This window comes from Dryobates pubescens, chromosome 32 (genome assembly GCF_014839835.1).
Source record: "Dryobates pubescens isolate bDryPub1 chromosome 32, bDryPub1.pri, whole genome shotgun sequence".
Classification (NCBI taxonomy): Eukaryota; Metazoa; Chordata; class Aves; order Piciformes; family Picidae; genus Dryobates; species Dryobates pubescens.
The window spans coordinates 5,339,130-5,359,376 of record NC_071643.1 but is presented as its reverse complement, the minus strand read 5'-3'; the positions used below and the strand labels follow the sequence as shown (position 1 = coordinate 5,359,376).

At 44.2% G+C, this 20,247-nt stretch overlaps 1 protein-coding gene across 1 annotated transcript in view; it reads left to right on the top strand.

The window, feature by feature from the left end:
* Window positions 1–19,386, top strand: part of ATP13A3 (ATPase 13A3) — a 73,166-nt gene extending 53,780 nt beyond the window's left edge. Inside the window, exons 18-34 of the mRNA XM_054175578.1 lie at window positions 134–151; window positions 244–397; window positions 484–604; window positions 1,980–2,104; window positions 3,455–3,633; window positions 4,438–4,560; window positions 4,644–4,723; window positions 5,406–5,448; window positions 5,545–5,654; window positions 7,199–7,295; window positions 8,278–8,350; window positions 9,157–9,334; window positions 9,928–10,115; window positions 11,178–11,266; window positions 12,140–12,220; window positions 17,523–17,612; window positions 19,046–19,386. Of these exons, the coding sequence (XP_054031553.1) occupies window positions 134–151; window positions 244–397; window positions 484–604; window positions 1,980–2,104; window positions 3,455–3,633; window positions 4,438–4,560; window positions 4,644–4,723; window positions 5,406–5,448; window positions 5,545–5,654; window positions 7,199–7,295; window positions 8,278–8,350; window positions 9,157–9,334; window positions 9,928–10,115; window positions 11,178–11,266; window positions 12,140–12,220; window positions 17,523–17,612; window positions 19,046–19,243 (1,947 nt within the window). The 3' untranslated portion in view covers window positions 19,244–19,386. The remainder of the gene's footprint in view (window positions 1–133; window positions 152–243; window positions 398–483; window positions 605–1,979; window positions 2,105–3,454; window positions 3,634–4,437; window positions 4,561–4,643; window positions 4,724–5,405; window positions 5,449–5,544; window positions 5,655–7,198; window positions 7,296–8,277; window positions 8,351–9,156; window positions 9,335–9,927; window positions 10,116–11,177; window positions 11,267–12,139; window positions 12,221–17,522; window positions 17,613–19,045) is intronic.
* The last annotated feature ends 861 nt before the right edge of the window (window positions 19,387–20,247 follow it).

The window sequence follows — 20,247 nt, the reverse complement described above, 5'->3', positions numbered from 1 at the left end:
GTGTTGCTTTGGATCCTCTAGGTGATTTTTTGGTGGTGTTGCTTTGGCTCCTCTAGGTGATTTAAGTGGAAATAGTTTGTAACCAAACAAACAATACCGACCTTAACTGTGTTCCCTTTTCTTTTCTTTTCAGGAATTGTTTGAGCTTTCGGTGAGTATGCTTTTTCAGTTAAGCTTGTACCTCTTCTCTTGGAAGGTGTGTGGATGTAAACCCTTTTCTCCCTTCCTTCCTGTATGACACAGAGCAGTTATGAGATTGGAATTGTGCGCCAGTTTCCATTTTCTTCAGTTTTGCAGCGCATGTGTGTAATAGCCAGAGTTCTAGGGGAGAAGAGAATGGATGCTTACATGAAAGGTGCCCCTGAAGTGATTGCCAGCTTGTGTAAGCAGGAAACAGGTAAAGGAACAAACTATTTTTATTTCTTGTGTAGCTCAGCTGTGGTATGACTAATTTTAATAACTCTAAACTTGGCCTTTTTAAAGTTCCTGTTGACTTTGAGTGTGTCCTGGAAGAGTACACTAAGCAGGGCTTCCGAGTTATTGCTCTTGCTCACAGAAAATTGGAGTCTAAGCTTACATGGCACAAAGTCCAGACTATTAATAGGTAAGAGTTTTTTAATAAGATTTTTTTAATAAGTAACAAGCTGTAGAACCTGAATGCTTTGAATTAATGTTGTAATGCTTATTTTTGTTTAAATCAGTTACTACTCTTTCGCTCTCTTCTGTCCTGACATGTAGTTCCATCTATTCTTTCTTTGTACCCTGGACAATACTTAGACATCTAAGATACAAAAGTTTTTCAGTAATAAAATGAAGTCTGAGGATCATCTTTAAGCCTGAAAGGAGCTGTAGCTGATTATGCTAACATGACAGAAAACCTCCTCTGATTTCTTTGTTACTTGAGCATACTTCTGTCTTTTGAAGAATACAATAGAATAGAATAAACCAGGTTGGAACAGACCTTTGAGATCATAGCGTCCAACCTAGTATCCAGCACCACCTAATCAACTAAACCATGGCACCAAGCACCCCATCAAGTCTCCTCCTAAACACCTCCAGTGATGGTGACTCCACCACCTCCCTGGGCAGCCCATTCCAATGGGCAATCACTCTCTCTATGATGAATTTCTTCCTAACCGCCAGCCTAAACCTCCCCTGGCACAGCTTGAGGCTGTGTCTCTTGTTCTGGTGCTGGCTGCCTGGGAGAAGAGACCAACCCCTGCCTGTCTACAACCTCCCTTCAGGTAGTTGTAGAGAGCAATAAGGTCTCCCCTGAGCCTCCTCTTCTCCAGGCTAAGCAACCCCAGCTCCCTCAGCCTCTCCTCATGGGGCTTGTGCTCCAAACCCCTCCCCAACTTTATTGCCCTTCTCTGGACACCTTTCAGCAACTCAACCTCCTTCCTAAACTGAGGGGCCCAGAACTGGACACAGGACTCAAGGTCTGGCCTAACCAGTGCAGTGTACAGGGGCAGAATGACCTCCCTGCTCCTGCTGGCCACACTGTTCCTCCTACTGGTGGTCAGCTACAAACAGGAGCCAAGTGTGAAAACTTCATCATGGAATGGTCTGGGTTGGAAGGGCCCTCCAAAGGTCATCTAGTCCAAATCTAAATCTAAAAATAACATTTTGTGATAATTTATTTATCACTGCTGGACTGAGAGTGAGGGCTGTATAAGGAGGCCTTGAGCAACCTGGTCTAGTGGAAGGTGTCCCAGTCCATGGCGGGGCGGGGGGATGGGGGTTGGAACTAGATGACCCTAACCTTTGCAACCCAACCCATTCTGTGAATCTGTGAAGTAAGTGAAATTGATTTTTGTGGTGAAATCTTTCAGGTCACCTTATAAAAAGTAAATTCTTCACTTTCCATGGTTAAAAATTAACATTTTCCATTGACTTCAACAGACAGACAATCAGGCTCTTGAAGCTGTATCTAATAATGACAAGTCTAATGTTCTCTCTTTTTGCCTCCTTTTCTCCAGAGATGCTATTGAAAGCAACATGGATTTTATGGGGTTAATTATAATGCAAAACAAGCTCAAGCAAGAAACCCCTGCTGTACTTGAAGATTTGCATAAAGCCAACATTCGCACCGTCATGGTTACAGGTCAGCGTGGCAGCCTTCATACTCAGACAAAAGTCCATCTCTCTTTCTCCTACTCCAATTACTGTGCATGAAGCAAAATTGTAGTGTCATTAGGCTAGGATTACACTGTGTTTATAGCAAGACATTTAGAAAGGATTGTGAGAATATCACACAAATCTGCTTCTTTTGGGGGACGAAAGGTGCTTTGGTAAGTCAGATCAGAAACCAGCATGGGGATTAATTCTGCTGCCTGGTTTCCTCTCCCTAGCTTCATGCATGAATTACTTTGTGCTGAAGTGAAGGGGGGAAAACTTTACAGGTATTTCCAGATCAGACTAGGTGAAAAGGACTGGGATCTGCTTGAAAGAGTCCAACACAGAGCCACAAAGATGCTGAAGGCAGTGGAACATCTCCCTGCTGAGGAAAGGCTGAGGGAGCTGAGGGCTCTTTAACTTGGAGCAAAGGAGCCTGAGGGGTGACCTCATTCATGTTGATAAAGATGTGCAGGGCAGTGTCAGGAGGACAGAGCCAGGCTCTGCTCAGTGATGTCTAATGATAGGACAAGGGGCAGTGGGTGCAAGCTGGAGCAGAGGAGGTTCCATGTGAACAGAAGGGAAACCTTTTTCACTGTTAGGGTGACAAAACACTGGAGCAGGCTGCCCAGAGAGGTTGTGGAGTCTCCTTCTCTGGAGACATTCAAACCCCACCTGGATGTGTTGCTGTGTGACCTACTCTAGGTGACCCTGCTCTGGCAGGGAGGTTGGACTGGGTAATCTTTCAAGGTCCCTTCCAACCCTTAATGTTCTGTGATTCTGTGTGAAAACCCTGTCTAATCTTATGACTGACCCTGCTTTGAGCAGGAGGTTGAACTTGATGACCTCCTGAGGGTCCCCACCATTTTGAATTGCACTCTGAGACAGGTTGTATTGGATTTATTAATTCATTTTCTGCAGGAATGGCTTGTATCCACAGACACAGGCTGTGCTCAGTGTTTTCCATGCACTATATGTTTGCTTTTTTAAATCAGAGGTACTTTGGAGTAATGTTTTGGTAGGCCAGCAATGCAACTCAGTGTTCTCTGACCCTGTTTAAAAAAAGGATACTTGAAATGACTGCAATTTTCTGCCTGATTTTCAATATATACAAAAATTTGGTTACTGAGAGATCTTTATGGCTGAAGGAAGCAGACAAAATTCCTCCTGAGGTTAGTGCAGGGGAGGGACTTGACAAGCTAGGCTTTGAGTTTTGTTTGTAGGCTTGTTTTACCCTCCTGTTGTCACTGCTCTGTTAGGCTGGTTTAAAACTGGCTTTGTTGGCTTTTCTCTTGTCACTGGATGCTATTAACCCTTTCTAACTGAAACCTTTTCACAGGGGATAACATGTTAACTGCTATCTCTGTGGCCAGAGACTGTGGAATGATTCTACCTCAGGATAAGGTCATTATTGCTGAAGCACTACCTCCAAAGGATGGGCAGGCTGCCAGGATCAACTGGCATTATGCAGATACCCTCGCAAAATGCACTAGTTCATCACCAGCCATAAACTCAGAGGTAAGATGAGGATTACTGTGCCCTTAGAGTGTAAGCAGTTAGCTTTTACTGCTGAGTGAGTTTCTTTCCATCTTTCTCTCTTAAATAGCAAATCTGCTGTAAAGTGTCAACTCACAATTGATGTACCTACTTAACTTTCAGGTCTTACAACACCAAAGAGTAGTAAAACAGCTGGGGGAGCTGGTTTTGTGACTGTGATGTGACATTTAATTATTCAGTTCTGCAGGAGTCAGGTTTTCTCTGCATTTCATTCTGTTAAGACTGTTCTAGCTGCTGTGTAGTTGAAATATTAGCCCACGTTTTCCTGTTCCTAAAGTGTTTTCATTGTATACAGTTTTCTTTCAAGCAGCATTCTTAGCAACCTCCCCTAGTACTGACTGCAGGAATACCCCTCTATCAGTTAGGAATTACAAGGGGTATGTGTAAATACACTGCAGCTAGAGCATTAAACTACTTCTGGCCTTCCAGTATCTGGAGGGGGCTACAAGAAAGCTGGGGAGGGACTTTTTCAGGTGTCAGGTAATGATAGGACTAGGGGGAATGGAATGAAACTAGAAATGGATAGATTCAGATTGGATGTTAGGAAGAAGTTGTTCCCCATGAAGGTGGTGAGACACTGGCACAGGTTGCCCAGAGAGGTGGTAGAAGCCTCATCCCTGGAGGTTTTGAAGGCCAGGCTGGATGTGGCTGTGAGCAACCTGCTCTGGTGTGAGGTGTCCCTGCCCATGGCACGGGGATTGGAACTGGATGATCCTTGAGGTCCCTTTGAATCCTGACAGTTCTATGCTTCTATGATTCTGGTAGGATATTCCAGTTAAATTGGTCCATGAAAGCCTTGAGGATCTCCAGATGACCAAATACCATTTTGCAATGAATGGGAAGTCATTTGCGGTGATTTTGGAGCATTTTCAGGACCTGGTACCCAAGGTGAGCATCTGACTTGAGTAGGGACACTTTTGATAGTGAAGAGCCTTTTCCCTGTGAGCACTAAGGAATCTTCTGTCTTCCAGCTTGTGTTGCATGGCACCGTGTTTGCTCGCATGGCACCCGATCAGAAAACCCAGCTGGTGGAAGCTTTACAAAACGTAGAGTAAGTGTTTGCTTAATCTTAGAAAGCAGAAAGGTTGACAGAATTTGGGGTGATAGGGTTTAAAAATTACATCTGCTGCTAGCTGTCTTGCCACGTGGAAAAGGCTGGGTGCTAATCTGATTTCCTTGAGTTGGGAAATCAGCCCATTAGCTGAGCAAGCGTGAGAGCAGTACCATCTGCTGGCTGGTTTTTGAAAGTTCCAGGCTTCTCAGGAAGTTGGAAAAGATGAATAACTAAACTGACAAACACATGTGATAGACCTGGTCACTTGGCTTAGCAGGCAGCTTCATCAAATGTCTTCTGTGTATTGAAGCGGTCTGAGAGGGGTGACTTCTGTTGGGATAATGGTCAGTGTACTGCTGTCCACTGGTGGGAGGCCTTGCAGCTCTACAGATACTGCAAAGATCTCCCTCTGCCTAGAGCAAAGATGCTTTAGACCACCTTGGGATGATAGTGGGCTGACAACTGTTACTGGTTTGATCTAAGTTGTGTTACTTTTCTGTCTACTTCTTTGATGTGTAATAGCAGCAGCAGTGTTTGCTTTCGGTATCACTGATCACTCATTACGATGCAGACTCTGAACGAGTCAAATAACAAAGAAGTATTTAAGGGAATAAGCTCAATCAATGGTAATTAGGGAATGGTCCACAACAATACTGACTTCTGCTTTTGGTTTTGACAGTTATTATGTAGGCATGTGTGGAGATGGAGCAAATGACTGTGGCGTAAGTATTGCTTTATTTTCCATCCAGAGTTGTTCGGTTAGATTTCACAGCCAAGAGCGAGCTTTAATGCTTCTCTATTTCAACACTAACTGGCAGGCACTAAAGAGGGCACATGGTGGCATATCTTTGTCTGAACTGGAGGCTTCTGTGGCATCACCATTCACTTCCAGAACACCTAGTATTTCCTGTGTGCCAAAGCTGATCAGGTAATGCCACGTACTGTGAACTTAAATGCATCTGTCTAACTTCTCATATTTTATATGAATATATATTGGATGCTGTAGGAATAGAATAGAATAAACCAGATTGGGAGAGACCTTTGAGATCGTGTCCAACCCATCACCACCTAATCAACTAAACCATGGCACCAAGCACCCCATCAAGTCTCCTCCTAAACACCTCCAGTGATGGTGACTCCACCACCTCCCTGGGCAGCACATTCCAATGGGCAATCACTCTCTTTATGAAGAATTTCTTCCTAACATCCAGTCTAAACCTCCCCTGGTGCAGCTTGAGGCTGTGTCTCTTGTTCTGGTGCTGGGTGCCTGGGAGAAGAGACCAGCCCCTGCCTGTCTACAGCCTCCCTTCAGGTAGTTGTACAGAGCAATAAGGTCTCCCCTGAGCCTCCACTTCTCCAGGCTAAGCAACCCCAGCTCCCTCAGCCTCTCCTCACAGGGCTGTGCTCCAAACCCCTCCCCAGCTTTGTTGCCCTTCTCTGGACACCTTCCAGCAACTCAACCTCTTTCCTAAACTGAGGGGCCCAGAGCTGGACACAGGACTCAAGGTGTGGCCTAACCAGTGCAGTGTACAGGGGCAGAATGACCTCCCTGCTCCTGCTGGCCACACTGTTCCTGATCCAGGCCAGGATGCCATTGGCCTTCTTGGCCACCTGGGCACACTGCAGGCTCATGTTCAGCCTACCATCAACTAGTACCCCCAGGTCCAGTTGGAATTAAAGAACAAGCCATACATTTTCAGTAGTTGTGTTTCCTTACTGAAAGTACTCTGAGCAGAAGTTTGCCATACCATGATGCAGTGGGTCTGTCCTTTTTAAGTTGGGCTTTTTGAGTGTGAGCAGGCTTCCAGATGCTAGTATTTCACTTATCTTAGTGACTGTGTTAGCTTCCATAAAGGCTGTGTGTAATATCTGAAGAGTGAAATTGCTTGCAAACTGCTCAGTATGGTATTAAGTAGAAAACAAATGTTCTAAATAGAATGTGACCAGTTTTTGATTCTAGAATTGGAGGTTAGGGAATCATTTTGGATAAAGGTCATCCAGAGAAGAATCTCCTTAGGTCTTGTGTGGAACTAATGAGGTAATGCGTAATCAGAAGCATTTTGGAAGTCAGCAGCTCTGTGGCTGACTGCATGTTCATTCAATCTGTGTAGTAAACTAGTGCTTCATAGAAGCTTTTGCAAGCAGACCTTCATTTTAAAACCTCTAACCACATAAAGTCCAAGGAGCACTGAAGCAAGGTGGTGGCTCAGTTCATAAGGTGTGCTAGCAACTCTGATGTACTTCAGAGAGTCCAATGAACACTGAAATAAGGTGGTGGCTCATACAGCATGCTTGCAACTCTGATGTACTTGAAGGTGCCCCATTCTCACCCTTTTTTCTCTGTATGTGTTCACCTTCATGTCCCTCATAGGGCTTGTTGAAGTATTTGATGGCAGCTACCATGTTGCTAAGCAGAGTTTAACTGCTTGCGCAGGAAGCTTTCTAGTTACACCACTGCATTTGTTTTGACAGGGAAGGCCGTGCTGCTTTAATAACTTCCTTCTGTGTATTTAAGTTCATGGCATTGTACAGCATTATCCAGTACATCAGTGTTACTCTGCTCTATTCTGTAAGTATTCTCTAAGTGCTTAAGCAGTGCCAGCATAATCCAGAGATTTGAAATTCCAGAGACATTTAATCTAAAGCGTTGCAAGTCTCTCTTGAGTACGTAACACCTGCATTCTAAAACCTGCTGTTGACCTAAAAGTATTGACAGTGTGTGTTGGGGTTTTTTCAATAGTAACTGTATGAAAAACATAGAATCATTGAATTGTTTGGGTTGGAAAAGACCTCTAAGGTCATTGAGTCCAACCATCAAGCTAAGACCACCGTGACCATTAAACCGTGTGCCGAAATGCCACGGCCCTGTGTTTTTCATGCTTGTGAATAGACAGTCTTTACAGTGGGAAGTCTACACAAGCATCTGAACTGGATAACAGTACAATTTTCAGTTTAAAACTTGTCAGCATTTTAAAATAGCTTGTCTTGATTTAAAGGCAAATACATTCCTTTGATGTGAGGGTTGGAAGAGAGCAGCTTGCAAGTATGAAGTTAGGCGGCGGGGGGGGGAAAACCAGAGTGCAATGGAATATTTCCTGTTTAACATGATTTGAGTCACAATGTGGCTTGTGACAGAAATCCTGGATTTTAGAGTGTTTTCTGGGTAAGCTAAACTTGCAAAGTATTAAAAGACCTTTGAGGTGGAAATTCTGACAATTGCATGACTGCACAGTAAGGTTATGGTGTTTTGAGAGCTGTGGGCCTAAGGTATTCCTTCAGTGGTTTGTAAAGTTCAGTAGTAAAAGTTTGCTTACAGATTTCAGTTAACATATAGGTTGCCTGTCTTGACACTGAAATTATTTCATACTTCAGGAACTGATCAGTGAATTGCAGGGTCATCAAGACTCCTGCAATTAAAGCAAGCCAGTTTGACAAGAGGCTGTCTTGTTCATAGAGTGAAATGTAAGCAATTCATGCCACAGGAGTGTCACTGTAAGATGCTGCTTGGTGTGAAGAAATTACCAATGCTTCAGCTGTGATTTCTTGTCTAGATCCTGAGCAATCTGGGAGATTTCCAGTTTCTCTTCATCGACTTGGCAATCATTTTGGTGGTTGTCTTCACTAGTAAGTATCCCTCTGAAGTGCTTCTGCTGGCCTTCTACATAGAGGTTTTCACTTGGTCAGATGTTTCTTAATACCCAATGCCATGCTGTTTGGAGAGAGCACTGTGACATTTAAGATGTTACAGCTACTACAGTTATGTATTAAAAAATCCAAATCACTGTCTGTGGAGTTAGATTCACTTGAAGCTTGTGACAAGCCATCATATGAGAAGCCAGTTGTGGTGATGAAAAGTAGTCCTTCACAGTGCAGGAAGCGATAAATACCTACTGACACGAGGAAACTGATATTGAAATCAAATCAGGCTTTGTTCCAGTGTCATCTTTTTCAAATGGTTTGGTTTCTTGCATTTGTAGTGGAACTTCTGCCCACAAAATGCTATGCTCCAAAGCTTATCATTCCACACATGAGCCAGGCACTCAGATGTAACAGCTTAACAGGAGAAATCTGTTTTCAAGTTCAACAGAAATTGCTTCTTTGGAGAAATGGCAGACTTGGGAGATGAGCTGTAACTCCTTGTGCCAGACAAAGGGAATTTGGCCAGACACTACTCATTCCTCAAGTCTCATGGCTTCTATTATTGTCCCCTGCCATCCTGTGCCACTGAGGGTAACCAGCCTGTAGAAGGCACTGTGGCATTGTTCTGTTGCAGCGTAATCTTTTCAGGACGGCTTCACGCTTGCAGTTCTGGACTAGTTTTTCAAGTGATGTCATGAGCAAGCCATTCTGATTCCACAGAATGTGAAGAAGGGTACAGTGGAAAACCATAATGATGTAATGCATAATTTGATTTTCCTTTCTGCCTGCAGTGAGTCTGAACCCTGCTTGGAAGGAGCTTGTTGCGCGAAGGCCTCCATCAGGTCTTATCTCAGGTCCACTTCTGTGCTCCGTTTTGTCTCAGATCATCATCTGCCTTGCTTTCCAAACCTTTGGGTTTTTTTGGGTCAAACAGCAGTCCTGGTATGAGCCTTGGACAACAGAATCTGAGTAAGTGTTTCAGTGGCTCCAGGAAGGAAGCAGTAATGATTGGAAAGCTGCTATGGGCAATAACGTGCTCTCTTCTTCTATTGATCCTCTTGGGGAAGTTTGGTAGATAAAGCTTCTGTATGGCAGCTTGTTAGTCTGCTAGCAGATATTTTTGTGCAAAACATACCCATACATAGCAGTTAGCCAGTGGTCAGAGACAGACTGCAGGGCCTGAAGGTTTCTCAGTTATGGACAGTTGAGACTGACATTTGGGATTAATGGTTCAGGCCTATTTTAACTCTATGGTAAAAGTTTTGTTTCCTTGCTAGTGTTCCACTAAAGAACTTTCAGAAATGTGAATTGGAAGATGTGTTGTAGTATTTTATGTTTGGTTTAGACTGCAGTGTTTTCTTCCCAGTCTTCCAAGTGTATCTGCAGTGATAGCTCCTAGACATTTCATTTAGCAAATGTGCAAGCTGGAAGCATGAAAGAACCCCAAGCTCAGAACTGACATAAATTGCTACCTCCCTTACCACAGCTTTGAACTATTTCTTACTACCTGTAATTAAAACCATTAAATGTGTGTGTGCTGTTTTTTATCCCTCATCTTGTAGTGCCTGTAATGTACTGCATGCCACAAACACCAGCTCTGCACACCAGGAGAATGAGACTCTTCACGATGAACATTACATTAAGAATTATGAGAACACAACTTTGTTTTTTATATCCAGCTTTCAGTACCTCATAGTGGCAATTGTCTTTTCTAAAGGAAAACCCTTCAGACAGCCATGCTACAAAAACTGTGAGTCCTTTCTTGCTGTACACTGTTCTGAGTAGAACTCCCAAGTGACTGTGCCCTTGTTTATCCATGTCTTGCTTGCAATTGTGCTGTGCCACTTCAGCTGTTATAGTGTTGCTAGGAGAACCATAGTGCAGTTACCTTCTGGTGCACTTGTACCGGTGTACACTTGCAGCCCAGAAAGCCAACTGTATCCTGGGCTGCATCAAGAGAAGAGTGGTCAGCAGGTTGAGGGAGGTGATTCTCCTCCTCTACACCACTCTGGTGAGACCACACCTGGACTACTGTGTGCAGTCCTGGAGCCCCTGTGACAACGATATGGACATGCTGGAACGTGGCCAGAGAAGGGCCATGAGGATGATCGGAGGGATGGAGCTCCTCTCGTATGAGGACAGACTGAGAGAGTTGGGGTAGTACAGTGTGGAGAAGAGAAGGCTCTGAGGAGACCTTATTGTGGCCTTCCAATATCTGAAGGGGGCTACAAGAAAGCTGGGGAAGGACTTTTTAGGGTCTTAGGTAGTGATAGGAGCAGGGGGGAATGGAACAAAACTAGAAATGGGTAGATTCACATTGAATGTTAGGAAGAAGTTCTTCCCCATGAGGGTGCTGAGACACTGGCACAGTTTGCCCAGGGAGGTGGTGGAAGCCTCATCCCTGGAGGTTTTGAAGGCCAGGCTGAATGTGGCTGTGAGCAACCTGCTGTAGTGTGAGATGTCTCTGCCCATGGCAGGGGGGTTGGAACTGGACGATTCTTGAGGTCCCTTCCAACCCTGACAGTACTGTGATTCTGTGGATTCAGAGATGGAAGCAGGGAAGTACTAAATGCAGAAATTTGTGTTAATAGTTGCTTTGTGGAAGAGTGTGTGTGTGTGTGTGTGTTTCAGCTCTGCCAGTGAGAAATCTGGTCTGACCATCTGTCTCTTTATGCCTCTCAGCACAGCTTGTATTATGAATATCCACCTGGACGTGGTTTAGAGGGAGGAAAGAGTTGGTTTCCAGGAAGTAGTGAACCCATGATGCATGGAGAAACTGTCTAAAACTCTGATTATTTTTTTTCTTTTGCAGTTCTCTTTGTTGTATCTGTGATAATTCTTTATGTCTTCATATTTTTCATCATGTTGCATCCTGTTGAGTCTATTGATGCATTTCTTGAGGTAAGATTCAGCAGGGGATATTCAGGTGTCCATGTTCCTTAGGGTAAGCCATTGGCTGCCTTTTGCCCAGCCTTTCACCCCTTCAGAGCTTTACATTTTTGGAGAAGGACCTGGGAGTCCTGGTGGGTAACAAGTTATCCATGTGTCACCTATGTGCCCTTTTGGCCAAGAAGGCCAATGGGATCCTGGGGTGCATTAAGAGGAGAGTGTCCAGGAGATCCAGGGAAGTTCTCCTCCCCCTCTAGTCTGCCCTGGTGAGACCTTACCCGGAATATTGCATCCAGTTCTGGGCTCTCCAGTTCAAGAGGGACAGGAATCTGCTGGGGAGGGTTCCAGTGAAGAGCTACAAGGATGATGAAGGGTCTGGAGCACTGCCTGGTGAGGAGAGGTTGAGATCCCTGAGGCTTTTTAGTCTGGAGAGGAGAAGACTCAGAGGGCATCTAATGTCTATAAATATCTGAGCCTGGGTGTCAAGAGGGATGGGACAGGTTCTGCTCACTTGTGCCCTGTGGTAGGATAAGGGGCAGTGGATATAAACTACAGCACAGGAGGTTCCACCTCAACATGAGGAGAAACTCCTTCACTGTAAGGGTCACAGAGCACTGGAACAGGCTGCCCAGAGAGGCTGTGAAGTCTCCTTCTCTAGACTTTCCAGCCCTGTCTGGATGTGTTCCTGTGTGACCTGTGCTGGATTCTATGGTCCTGCTCTGGCAGGGGGATTGGACTTGATCTCCAAAGGTCCCTTCCCACCCCTAACCCCCTCTGATCCTGTGATCTTTAGGTGGGAGGGAGGGAGAATGTTTAGCTGAGCCTGATTTGAGATATATTTACCTCGTATGTGTGCTGTTAACATCTGCCAACGTTCTCTCCCAGCTGGTGTGTGTGCCGTACGAGTGGCGCCTCAGAATTCTCGTCATTGTTGTTCTCAATGCAATTGTGTCTGTGCTGACTGAGGTAAGGAACTCAAAAGGGAACAAAATGCTTCTCTCCTAAGTGTTGGGTGGTTGTTGTTCAGTGAGCTTGTTTGTCTTTTGTGTAGAAAGCCTCTTGACAGCATGCCGCTGTTTGCATCCCTAAAAACATCCTTGTAGGTTACATTGAAGGTGTCAAAGTCTTCTGTTTTAAACCCTTTAAACCCTTTTTATTAGTAAGGAGAGGGAAGGGGGAAATGTGAAAGACTTATTTCAGCTGTTTCATAGAATGATGCTGCTCTTACTTATTTGCTGTGTTAATTTGCTTCAGAATAACATAATATAGTAAAGAACTCTATCAAATCCTTAGGGGAGTCCACCTTCATTCAGTTACATACACATCATCCTATGCATAGCTTATTGTTCTGGATAATACAAGGCTATATAATTTATTCATCCAATCTGATCCAAGTCATAGTATCACAGAATGGTTGGAAGGAATCTCTCTTAAGACCATCTAGTCCAACCCCCTCTGCAGTAAGCAGGACATCCTCAGCTTGATCAGGTTTTTCTGGAGCCCTGTTGAGCCTCACCTTGACTATCTCCAGGGATGAGGCCTCAACTATCTTCCTGAGCCACCTTTTCCCATGTTCCACCACCCTCATGGTAAAGAACTTGTTTGTGAGTTGAAAAGTAGAAATGTTCATGCAGATCTGCTTTTTCCAGACCTGAGTTTGTCCAAAGTTAGTCACTGTAGACTGACCTCTTCTGCTCTATAATTCCAAACCTAATATGGGCAGAACTGTGCCCTACCTTTCATCCACATACCCCTATGTTGACAGATACTTCCAGAAGGAGGCTGGATACAAAGTCTATTCCTATTATTAGGTCTTCTCCCTGTTAAATTGATGCCTTATTTCCAGCCTGAATACATCTAAGTTTTGGTTGCAGCCATTAGTCACTTTTTTCCCCTGCCAAATGAAGAAGCCTTTCAACCTTGCATGCTGCAATTAACTGGTTTTCATGCATAACATTTTCTGCAGATTCCAGGCAATATTTCCATTACTATCTGAGGGATTGCTAGTAAGGTAACCAACACAGTGTTTGCTTGGATCATACCATTTTGCCATTTGAATATTACTACATGGATTTAGGAAGGGCAGATCCTGCCTCTCCAACCTGATCTCCTCCTATGATCAGGTGACCCACCTGGTGGATGTGGGGCAGGCTGTGGATGTAGTCTACCTGGACTTCATCAGGGCCTTTGACACTGTCCCCCACAGCAAATTCCTGGCCAAGCTGTCAGCTCGTGCCTTGGACAGGAGCACTCTGAGCTGGGTTAGGAACTGGCTGGTTGGTCGTGCCCAGAGAGTGGTGCCACATCCAGCTGGCAGCCAGTCACTAGTGGTGTCCCCCAGGGAGCAGTGCTGAGCCCCATCCTGTTTAATATCTTCATTGATGATCTGGATGAGGGGATTGAGTCAGTCATCAGTAAATTTGCAGATGACACCAAGTTGGGACCAGATGTTGATTGGTTAGAGGGTGGAAGGACTCTGCAGAGGGACCTCGACCGACTGGACAGATAGGCAGAGTCCAACATGATGACATTCAACAAGTCCAAGTGCATTTTGGTCACAACAGTCCCAGGCTGGGGTCAGAGTGGGTGGAGAGCTGACAAACAGAAAGGGACCTGGGGCTACTGATTGACAGCTGCCTAAATATGAGCCAGCAGTGTGCCCAGGTGGCCAAGAAGGCCAATGGCATCCTGGCCTGCATCAAGAATAGTGTGGCCAGCAGGAGCAGGGAGGTCATTGTGCCCCTGTACTCAGCACTGGTTAGGCCACACCTTGAGTCCTGTGTCCATTTCTGGGCCCCTCAGTTTAAGAAGGACATTGAGACTCTTGAAGGTGTCCAGAGAAGGGCAATGAGGCTGGGGAGAGGCCTTGAGCACAGCCCTGTGAGGAGAGGCTGAGGGAGCTGGGGTTGCTTAGCCTGGAGAAGAGGAGGCTCAGGAGGGAGTTGGTCTCTTCTCTCAGGCAACCAGCCCCAGAACAAGAGGACACAGTCTCAAGCTGCACTAGGGGAGTTTAGGCTGGACATGAGGAGAAAGTTCTTCACTGAGAGAGTCATTCACCCTTGGAATGTGCTGTCCAGGGAGGTGATGGAGTCCCCAGCCCTGGAGGTGTTCAAGAGGGGATTGGACGTGGCACTTGGTGCCATGGTTTAGTAGTCATGAGGTGTTGGGTGACAGGTTGGACTTGATGATCTTTGAGGTCTTTTCCAACCTTATTGATTCTATGATTCAATATTCTTTCCAGTTAGCTATTGTTCCCTTTTATTCCTGACTTATTAAGACTAAGACCAACCACAGCTGGTTTATTTTTAGATACTTGAATCAAAAATCATCAAGGCCTTGTGTTCAGAATGTTGTTCCAAATGGGATTTACCACATATGCTGCTTATTGGAATGTATTTTTTTTGAGTTTTCACAGGATAAAACTTGTCTCTTCCAAAACATGGTAGTACATACTAATTTCCTGGCCTTTTGCCTTCTTGTTAACAAGTTCATCCTTGCTAACCCTTCTATGCCTTTCTCACATTGGCTTTTATTTGCTCTAACCCTGCTGGTGACATTTTCCTTTCTTTCTTTCTCTTTTTTTACTACCAAACTCACAATGGCTTTCTTTTTTTTGGCCTCCTTTTTATTTGTCACAACTTGCATTCTATTTTAGGTTGCTGTCTTTGCTATTGAAACAAAATAGTTACTCTGAAGCTGCAGGATCCTGGCTTTCATTTTTTCTCCTACCAGTACATTTAAACCAAACTTCCTAGATGGAAATGATTTTTTTTTCCCTATTTCTTGGGTTGTTTGAGTTTTGTCTTTTTTTTCTTCTTTGTTTTGGAGTCAGTTTTCATGTATTTATTCCCATCCCTGGCAGATCAGGTCTTTGGAAGCCCTGAGATTATTCCTTGTGTTGATACATGGGGGTGTAAATATTTGGTGATGGTTACAATTTTCAGGTCAGTGAGAAATGGTCCTGAGGGAAATAAATTTGCCTTCTGCTGGAGAAATGACTTTGCTCTGCAGGTGGTCTTTAACTTTTGCACACTCTGGCGGTGTTTCTGTGTCAATCCACGTATCAGCACCTGCCCCTCTGAAACAAATGGTTCTCCTCTGTTGTAAATGTTCACAAGGTTCCACTTCTGGGTCTTATTAGCTGCAACATCAATCTATAAACTTCTGAATTACTACTAAACAGAATCTCAGCAACCCAGTTACTGTAAAGCTCTTGCTTTCAGCCTCTTCTCTGAACCCCACCCCACTCTTTTTCCTCTGCAGGTTTGAGTTAGCATCTGTGAGCACTTTAGTTCATAACTATGACATAACTGTCACTGCCAAAGCTGGCAGGATGATTTGTCATGTTCCTTTTAAACACACTTTCCCATTTATCTTGTTACCCATACTTGGGTAGCACAATAGAAGTACCTATAGACTTCAGTTTTATTGACATTAATTGCTTGGGATCTTCTGCTTTGTCTTGAAACCTCTTTCACTTTCCAGTCTCACTGTCTGTTGAATGTTTTGTTCAGGGAGCTAAGTTGTCTTACTGCACAGCAGGTGTCAAACAGAAGCATTGTCCAGTGATCCTCAAGCCCTGAACTTTGGTTTGTGATACACACTTATCTTCCATAACTTGATTTTGTCCCAGCTTTCAAACTGTGTTTGTCCAACTCCAGAAGTATTACTCTGGGCACCCTGAAATGCTTCCATGTGGTGCTGATTGACAGATTGCATCAGGCTGGAAGAGAACCTCAAAGGTCATCTTGTCCAACCCCCACTCCAGCAAGCAGGGACACCTCCAACTAGATCAGGCTGCCCAGAGACACATCAAGACTGATCTTGAATGTCTTCAGGGACATTGCCTCAGCCCCATTCCTGGGCAACCTGTTTGAGGGCAGAAGCTGAGCAGTGCGTTCAGAACATCTGCTTATCTTCAGATAGTTGTGTGGGCTGACTTGAGAGCCCTCAACAAATGGAGCAGAGGTATGAACCTCTTTCATCTTCCATGGCCTGAAGCTTCCATCTCTGTTCTTTGGACAAGTTCCATTTCTAACATCTGACTGATCTTGGCCCTTGAGAAGTGGATCTGATTAGCTGGATTTTAGTGTATACCAGAATTTTATGGTGCTTTTATAAAGCACTTGCCAACAAATACTCAGCTTGTTCAATGTTCATTCTTTAAGCCAGTCTGGTTTAAGCATGTCTGTACCAGGCATGAAGGCTAAGGAGGAACATCTGCTAGGATCTGCCTTCATTGTGCAATGTTTTTCTGGTAGAAAGAACATGCATGCTTTGGGAACCTAGTCTGGCACCCACATGGAAGGACAACCAGTCAGAAACCATTCCTGGTGCTGAAGTAATGAAAAAACTGCCTACAGTCATAGAGGGAGACACAATGGTGTAAAACTGGCAAATGTGACAAAAGAAAATATCCAGTCCCTCATGTGTTTCATCATTAGGAGACATTTCAAGTCTCAGTAGAACAAACTCCAGACGATATACATACAGATAACCTTGGTAAAATAAGGACACAGCACCAGCAGCTTTTCCTAGATACAACCTGTGGTACCCAGTAGTTCTGCAGTGAAAGGTTTAGTGAGCAGAAAGTCCAGTCAGGCAGAGAAGGACAGAAAGCCAATGAGCTATAGCAGAAGTGAAGGAATGAAACTTCTACACAACACATTGGACCCACTGAGTTTTAAACTGGGGCAACGGTTTTAAGCCAGAGTGGGATAGATTTGGGTTGGACCTAAGGAGGAAGGGGAGGAAGCTCTTTACAGCGTGGAATGGCTCTTACAGAATTCCTGCAAGGCTTCCTGCTGCTCAGCTTTCCCTCTCCACTGAAGCTTGTCTGGGAATGCCACTGGTTTAAAACAGACCACAAACAAAGCACAGCTCTAGCATGAAGGACTCTATAACAACAAAGATGATTTGAGGCGCAACTGCTTTAAGCCCCTCCTGTCTGATGCTTCGCAGGTGTTTTAGAGTATTGAAATGCATTTAGAGTGTGTATTTGTGTTACCTGTATTGATGTATGAAGTTTTTGGTCATTGTTGCTGTTGAGCTCAAGTACATGTTTGTGTACTTAAATGTCATGAGAGCACTCTCAGAATGAAAGTGTTGAGCACTGAAGTACTGACAAGTAACGTGACCTCTCTGTTTTGCCCGGCACTGGGTTAGTTCTGCCTAACACGCTGTTTCAGATTTTGTTTGTGATGTGCACACTAACAGCAAATGATCATTAGTTTCTCTAATTCTTCCCACTCACTGCAATGTCTCACAGAATGTCCTCCTTGATATGATCCTTTGGAAGGTTGTGTTCAATCGAGACAAACAAGGAGAATACCGCCTCACCATACCCCAGCCGCCTCAGGTTGGAGACTAGTATTTTGCTGTCATGATTTGAGTGCATGCAGATTAATCAGTTTTGCCTTTTTGTGATCTGTTGAGTGTCTTTGTTGCCTTATCTTCAGCTTAAGACTGCTTAAATTAGATTTCTGTAACTAGGCTATTAAAAGGGAAAGGCTTCTGGGTTTACCTTTTTCTTCTTGTTGACACTTGAGGAGGTTAGCTCTGCCTACAAGAACGGCAGAGCGCAAACCCAGAGGGTTGCTGTTGAGGCCTCTCTTGCTTTATCTTCAGTTTGCACATGAGCAAATTTTATCTGTGTTGTCACAAGTTAGCATGCTAGAACTGGGAACGTCTTGATTTGCTTGGAAGCAAAATGGCTGATGCTGGCTCTACTCCAGCTCTTTATTAAATGAGTTTGGGGTAGGGTTTTAGATCGTTTCCTGAAAGCAGCAATTTCCAGCCCGTGCAAATTAAATGACTGAAAATGCCAAAGGATAGGATGTTATTGCTGCTGCAGATGATTGAGGAGATGGAAGGATTTAGCTTCTGCTTTTCAGGTGACCATGAATCATGCTCTGGTCTGTTACTGCTGCATGAAGTTTCCTTCCGTGTGAATCCCATAAAGACTAGCTTTTTCTTTCAGCCTGCTGGCTGGTTGTACCTTCGTTCTTGCTAGTAGGACAGTGGTTTGTTTCTCAGCACTAAGTGCTATATTAAATGTATTCACTTCAGATGTACATTTGCCCTTCTGAGGCTGTTCAAGAACAAATCACTTTGTGTTCATGGAAGAACAGAAGTTGTGCTTAAAGCTCACGTTTGGGTCAGCTCCCCACTTGACAGAAATGCAGAGCGTGGAGAGCACCACTGAGTGTATCTCCATTAGAATGTCAGCCTTGCAGACTATAGGCTGTCTCTTCTCTTCTCCAGCTAGTTAAGTTATATGTATTTAGGCCTGGGAGGGGAAAAATAGGAAGGAGGACTTTAAGTTCAGTAAGTCATTTCTGTTTTAATAACTATTAATACCTGTAGGCCTTAGCTTTCACAGTGTCAGCAAGTTTAATCCTGCCACTTTTGGCTGCCTGCCTTCAGTTAAACAATTCATTGCTTAAAGTGTTTTGAACTCTGGGAGCTTTAGACCAGGCTTTTGTTCTTCAGCAGTAATGTCATTTAATGATACCTCTCATGCCTGTATTTCTTGAAACTGTTAGACAGTAGGCTTAAAAGCTGTTGATGACCTTAGAGGAGGTGTGATAGCGCACAGTACCCGACTGTACTTCACGCTCTTTTAAATGTCATTGCTGCCGTAGTATAGAAGAGATGACAGAACAGCAGAGTTGCTGTACTGTGCTTTCTAGGTTCAATATGACAATGAAATAGTAAATTTGAAGCTATTTACTGTACAGTGAATTATTATTATTATGGTAATCCAGTTTTCAAATTGGTTCTTTTCTGCAGGGGGCTGTGGATGGCTGTGGAGTCTGTTTCCTTACTTCCCTGTTCGGTTGTAGAGAGAAGACCCCAAAAGCCAAGTATATGCATCTAGCTCAGGAACTGTTGGTTGATCCAGAATGGCCTCCAAAACCCAGAACAACAACAGAAGCAAAAGTCCCATCCCAAGAAAATGGTTCCTATCAAATCATCACTGTAACATAGCAGCGGAGCTTCGTGGCACGTGTCTTCACTAGTCTTCAGAATGTAATTTTAAGGCTTCATTTGAAATGGCAGTCTACTAAATGTCAAATTCTAATGCAGAGATTTGCAACTTTTTGGTGGTTGTTTTTGGTTTGGGGTTTGGTTTGGGGTTTTTTTGGGGTGGTTTTTTTTTTGTCTCTCTGAATCCAGAGTTCAGAGCCAGACATGTTATGGCTATACATTTTAAAAATGTAGGTTCTCTTGGGCAGGACAAAAGGAAAAAAAAATGATTGTTTCCTTCCACCACCTTTCAGATTTCCTGATTCCTAGAAGAGATGCATCTGAAGGTTTCAACTGCAGGGCAGTTAAAACAGGTTGACTTTATTAGCCTGGAGTATCTCAAGCATTGTTCTGACCTGCTCACCCAGGCACCTGTTGCTGTAAACCTGGTGATGTGATGGTTCCCTGGTTGTACCAGAGGCACATAACCATCTCCTGGGTTTTGGGGTTGTGTTTTGATATTCACTGGTGCAAAGCTTTGTGCCTCAGAACGGTTCTAAAGTTTTGCTGTGTGTACCTCTAAGGTTGTCCCTACTAGTAAGGAGTGTTTCTAGGTGTAATGTTTTGATTTTAAGTTCAGTTCTTTAGTCTGCTGCAGCAGGAATCAGGAATGCTAGGGGGGGAGATGTGCTCTGCCCTTAAGAAGAAAGCACATTGCTTTCTGGTGGCAGCTTGGCTTCTTTTCTAGCTAGTCCTAAGGAAGGGTTTAGGTGGCCTCCAGAGGAGGAAGCATTTGGCTACACACTGAAGTTTTTGGAGAAGGAAGGCTGGAGAATCTTCCCACATTCTTCTGTCTCAAGTTCTATTACATTTCGCTATGCATTGCTCCGCAGACCTTGCTTGTTGTTTTGTTCAGCAGAAGGGGTGCATTATCCCTTTGGGGACCATGTTTTAGTTGTAAATCTGAAGATAATTTTCCTATACACCTTGAAGTAGTAAGGCCAGAGCTACTGCTGCAAGGGAAA